This window comes from Babylonia areolata, chromosome 3 (assembly GCF_041734735.1).
Source record: "Babylonia areolata isolate BAREFJ2019XMU chromosome 3, ASM4173473v1, whole genome shotgun sequence".
Classification (NCBI taxonomy): domain Eukaryota; kingdom Metazoa; phylum Mollusca; class Gastropoda; order Neogastropoda; family Buccinidae; genus Babylonia; species Babylonia areolata.
Genome location: NC_134878.1, coordinates 15,096,402 through 15,102,452, shown reverse-complemented (window position 1 = coordinate 15,102,452; position 6,051 = coordinate 15,096,402). Strand labels below are relative to the sequence as shown.

Below are 6,051 nucleotides of genomic sequence, written 5' to 3'. Positions count from 1 at the left end.
ATGGATACACCATATCACACGGAAATCAATAGGCCTTTGCGTCCTCTCTTTCACACTTTATGTGTGTGCACGCGCATGTGTGTCCGAGTGTGTGTGTGTGCGTTTGTGCGCGCGCGTGTGTGGCTGTGTGTGTGTTGGTGCATGTGTGTCGCTGGTGTGTCGGGGTGTGTGAGTATTAATTTTGTGTGTGAGTGTGTGTCGGGGTGTGGTTGGGGTGTTCCCCATTCTCTTTCCTCTCCACTCCCCCCCCTCCCCCCCACCCCCCCTTTTTTTTTTTTTTTTTTTTTTTTTTTCATTTTACCAGATGTTCATGCAACCTGAAGAGCTGAGAGTGCCAGGAATGAAGTTTTGACAGCTAACCACAGAGCGAGGTAACTGAGCAAATGCACAAGACGATGACGAAGAAAGTATCCCATTTGCAGGCAGGCTATAATTATGATAAACGCTAACTCGTCAAAAGGACCCGACATCCCGGGAGAGAAGTGCATGCTCTTTTCAAAGAGATGAAAGGCAAGAGAGAGCAGGCAAAGACTTTGGGGAACGAGTACACCCACTGGATTCGCAGGAAAGGCCAGTCGATGAACATCAGTAAGTACTCAGAGGAGTACGCCAGGAAGAAAGGATGAGAAGCCAATCTCAGAAAGATGTAAATACTTTAAATGTGTCAAGTGAAAAAAAAATATATATATACATATATATAATTATATATATTGTTCTTTCTTTTCTTCAAAAGCTGTTGACACATTCAAGAGTTACACTTGGTTTTTTAGGGGGGGGGGCTGGGGGGTTGTTAGTTTTTTCGTTTTGTTTTTTGTTGTTTTTTTTACTATATACTAATGCTGACCAGTTAATGAAAGAGAGTCAAGCTGAAAGCTATGGTGGATATCCATTCACCAGTTATCATAGGTATAATAGAAATGGAGCCAAAGAACTTGTGGTTTCCTGTTAACAAGTGTGAGACTACACTGAAAGGACTTGAACTCTTTCATGACTTAGGAGATAGGGGATGAGGTGTAGCGCTATATGTAAGAACAATGTTGAAGTCATCAGCGTGTGACACACTGACAATAAGTGACTTCTAATAGCATGTCTTTGTCGAAGGCCAACACTACGAGGGTAAACTTCCTATTGGCCTTGTCAAAGAACCCCAGCAACGAAGAGAAGTTAAAGTGAGTTACTTAAAAATGCAGCCGAGGTGAAAGCATCCCATACTTAATTATGGGAGATTTCATGTCCCATAAATCGTCTGGAAAAATCAGGAAAGAGAGGCAAATCCTGTTTATGCTGCCACAAAGTTCCTGAAAGCGACAAAAGATGTGTTCTGGATACAGCACGAAAGGGAGCCTACGCTTGACCTTGAAGGAGAAATGTCCAACGTTGTGGACTTAAATCAGTTCTCACCAACAGATAGGATTACGGTTAGCGACATCACTACAACTGCTGGAGCTGGAAAGAGTGACCACTTCTCTCTGATCATTAAGCTAACCAATATCTGTGCGAATCACACAGACTTAAACGTCTTAACTATGCGAAAACAGATTTCACTGTACTGAAAGACAAACTGACAAAAATAAAATGGGTTGGGGAACTAGAGGGATTAACAATCAACAGAACGTGGCTGAAGCTAAAAGCAGCCATAGACTCTGCTGCGTAAAAATCAATTCCTTGGACTTAAACAGGATATAGAGGTAAAAGCTGGATGGACAAAGGTACTCCCACTTCAGTTCAACTACAAAAAAAGAACCAATTGTTCAGGAAGTGGCAAGAAACCAGTGAGTCAAGCCTGTCTGGAGTAAACCAAAGCCAGGACCAAAGTTAGGAAGGAATGCTGAAAAGGCATGAAGAGACATAGAAGCCAATGTGATGAAAGAAGCAAAATAAAAAGAAAGAAGAATATAAAGACCTTCTGGAACTTGTGAGGTCAAAAACCAAGACTAAGAAAAAGCAGACTTTCTGAATCTTTTTTTTTTCAAAGTGTTTTTCATCCTCAGATTGAAAGCCCAATGCTTTAACCACTCAGTGTTGGTATGGAAATTCATAAGAATCTACTTGTCACAGTGTGTTTGTTTTACTCAATATATGTGTGCGCACGGGCAAGCATGCCTGTATGAGTACATGTGCAAGTGGGTGTGGATGTTGTGCATTTGCATATTTCTGCGCCTTTAGATGTGTGCATGTTTTCATGCACAGGAGTGCATTCATGTTGTGTGCATGAGAGCTTATGGTGTGTGTGTGTGTGTGTGTGTGTGTGTGTGTGTGCATGTGTGTGTTTGTGACACACCCACTGATATTGTGATAAGAGCATGTGCATGAATCACTCAGTCAAAGCATGTATTTTGTATTTTTCTTCACTCATAATACCACTTCAGGATAAGAAACATTCAACTTTCAAGCCAAATCAAAAATCAAAACAAAATTTATTGCAACCAAACATTTTCTACACAAGCACATGAACAGTGAAAAATCAAACGGTATCAAACTTGATATCATCAACAGATATCCAGTTTAGAACCAGATCTGCAAAGGAGACTGGGAGTGATGCAAGAACAATCACTTTCTGGTTGTCCAAACTTGACACTATGGGAATACTGGTACAATCCCAGGTTGTAAACTGTGATGCAGAGTCAGAGAGTGGCTTGACACATGCACAAGATAAACAGTCTGCCACATGTAACTACTTTCTGGCACTTTTTTTTTCCCATTTCCCATTTAGGATAAATACAGTTCATCAAAAACATTTAATAAATTTCAGCATCATTCCCTCATAAAGTATGATGGTGAGTAGGCATCACCAATATTACATTCAATAAGTTCAAATAACCATGCTACATAAAACAAACAAGAGTACAATCACTAAGAAAAAAAATAAACTGTCACCTCCATTTAATACAAGCACACACATACAAACTTAAATGCACCTTTCACACTTCTTCAAGTCCCAGTTCTCTGATTCCACACAAATCATATCTCCATTATATTCAATAAGCTCAGACCATACTGTTGCATAACCACAAACAAGAATGCCTCCATTTGAATACAAGCAGACATAAAAATTCATATGCACCATCCATACTTCTGCCTCCACCTCCTTGCTCTCTGATTCCACAGAAATCCATGCACACTTCTGCGCCCATGCTGAGTTGCATGTGACCACACAGACACTCTGATGCATCAAACCAGCTTCAAGATTCACAACCACATGACTGTTGCAAAACATAATTCTCTGTACACAAGTCCTGAGATACGCTTTGTTTATCACAGCTTTTGCACTTTATAATAATCATAACAATGCGAATTTGGACAGCGTCCATACTCTAAAACGAGTAAACACACACACACACACACACACACACCGACCAGAAGTACACAATGAATGAAGTGGTGCAGTGGTGTTCTTCATTAGAAGAGGGGTTTCAGGGAAGACTTCAATGAAGCCTAAGAAGAAGAGTTCCTCATAATCTGCAGAGGGAGTTGGTTCCAGACAGTTGGTCCATGTGAAGAGAAAAAACGCTGACCAAAGGACTTTGCTTTGACAGAAGGGATGTGAAACAAGACGAGTATCAGAAGAACAGAGGTGATTATAATTGATCTACATGTGGACAATATGTGTAAGACACCTAGGGACAGTGCCAGAAATAGATTAAAAAATACCCTGACAGATACTACTTTGTAGCAGATTCTGTATTGGACAAGTAGCCAGTGAAGAGACCCCCAAGAGAGGTGTCAGCCAAAAGACTGTTACAATAATCAAGCCTAGACAAGACCAATATTTGAACATTCCACAGTTCTTGTAGCATGAGAGGAAAGGAAATGTAGAATGGAACTGATTTTATAAGAATTCCAAGTAGGCTGCTTTACAGATATTGGATACATACTGCTTTAAGCAAAGAAGGGAATCAAATGTGACATCAAGATTGCAGACAGAAGATGAAAAAGCAATATCATTAGTGCCAATGCACACAGACACAGGAAGAGAAGGGATATTCTGAAATTTAGCGGGAGCAAGGAACATGATTTCTGTTTCCTCTTCATTGCATTATGATTTATTCTGTGTCATCCATTGTTCTCTCTTCTTCTTCTTCTGCATTCATGGACTTCACCTCCCATGTTCACTCATGTGCACATGTATGAACATTTTTTTACCCAGGGGTTCAGGCACTAGCAGGTGTATATATTACCTGGGAGAGTGAAGAAGTCTCCACCCTTTATCTACAAGGTGTGCCAATACCAGTAATCGAACTCCAGAAACATGGGTGAGAATCCAGCCCTCTAGCCATTCACCCACCGCACCCATCATCCAATGTATTAAGTCTGCAATGCAGTTTTATGAGCTTGTGATCATGCTGTCCAGTTCAGAAATGGAACCTGGTTTCTGAAGCTGGGCGTCATCTGCAGAGCTTTTGTGTGACAGGAAAATTTCTTCAGGAGGGAACCTGAATTCACTCCGTCACAAACGCATATTCATTTTTTTGACAAATGCTTTTTCACTGCTCTTTTTTTCTCATGTTTCTTTATCTTTGTTTTCTGCTTTTCCTTCCTTGCTTCCTTCACAGCTTGCTTACGCTCCTGCAAAACACATGACGCATATTACTTGTATATCTTCTTAATATATCTGTTCAAAAACATACAAGTACTACTAATCCTTCACAATTCATTATTATTAGGAAACAAATGTTCCACACATAATGAGATGTGTATACACACACACACACTATATGTGAAGAAAATGACTTTTTTTGTTGTTGCCGAAAATTGTACTTATTAATAACAATAACTACAGTCTTGTATCTCTGAATTTAAAAAAAAAAGATTAACCTCTTGATTGCTGCTGAGTATGCATGTCAGTAGCGGACTGTCACCTCAATGAGTTAACATTGGCCTTACGGTTATATAATTGGAACGTACACAAGGTGCACCATTTTAACTTGAAATTCAGACCACACTGATATTATTGTATTGTCTTGTGTTGTAAACTCTTTGTCGCAACAGATTTCTCTGTGTGAAATTCTGGCTGCTCTTCCCAGGGAGAGCACATCACTACAGTGCATCGCCACTTATTTTTTCTTTTTTTGCTTATAACTCAGAAGTTTCCAATCAAAGTAGATTTTTTCTGCAGAATTTTGCCAGAGACAACTCTTGTTGCCATGGGTTCTTTTATATGCATTAAGTGCATGCAACACAGGAGACCTTGGTTTATCATTTTATCCGAATAACTAGTATCAAGACCACTTGTAAAGGTCAGGTGCACGTCACTACACTGAGAGCACCACCCATTTTTTGTATTTTTTTCTGCCTGCAGTTTTATTTGTTTTCCTATCAAAGTGGATTTTTCTACAGAATTTTGCCATGGACAACCCTTTTGTTGCCATGGGTTCTTTCACATGCACTAAATGCATTCTGCGAATTCTTCTAGTGGAAGAGGAAAAAATAATGGCAACTGTGGGATTCGAACCGGTGCGCTCAAATTGGCTCACTTCCTAAGCAGATGTATTACCATTTGGCCAACATTCCAATTATTATTATTATTTCACAAAGGCTCAACAATAAAGGATTTACAGCTAATGTACACTCATGCAGATTTGAAATAACAACATATTAAGGCCATGATAGTTCATGCACCACCTCATATGCACAGTGACAACAAGTAATTGTCAACAAATTTTCTGAAAAAAATGGGTTAATATGAAACTTAAAACTGCATGCTGTCGTACATTTGTAACTTGTAATAAAATCTCTAGAAATGCATACACATACAATCTTTATGCATCCAACTTTATCTTTTTATAATGAACTAAAGATTATACGTGTTTAAACAACACTCATCTTGTTTTTTTTCCCTTCTTTTCTTATCTCTCTTTCTCTCACTCACTCTCTATATATATATGTTTATACCTGTTTGTTTTGTTTGTTTGTTTAACACCCCTATCCTATCAAAGACAGATGAAAGAAAAGAAAAAAAAAAACTGCCATCAACAGAGACAGGGAGAGAGATAAAGCCAAAAGAAACAAAACAAGTTTCAAGAAGAACAGAAGCCAAGCAAACAACAACAA

The 6,051-nt window shown here is 39.1% G+C and overlaps 1 protein-coding gene across 1 annotated transcript in view; it reads right to left on the bottom strand.

Annotated features, from left to right (window-relative positions):
- Positions 1 to 2,398: 2,398 nt before the first annotated feature.
- LOC143280245 (serine/threonine-protein kinase RIO1-like) overlaps positions 2,399 to 6,051 on the bottom strand; it is a 28,879-nt gene continuing 25,226 nt past the window's right edge. Inside the window, exon 16 of the mRNA XM_076584878.1 lies at positions 2,399 to 4,566. Within this exon, the coding sequence (XP_076440993.1) occupies positions 4,462 to 4,566 (105 nt within the window). The 3' untranslated portion in view covers positions 2,399 to 4,461. The remainder of the gene's footprint in view (positions 4,567 to 6,051) is intronic.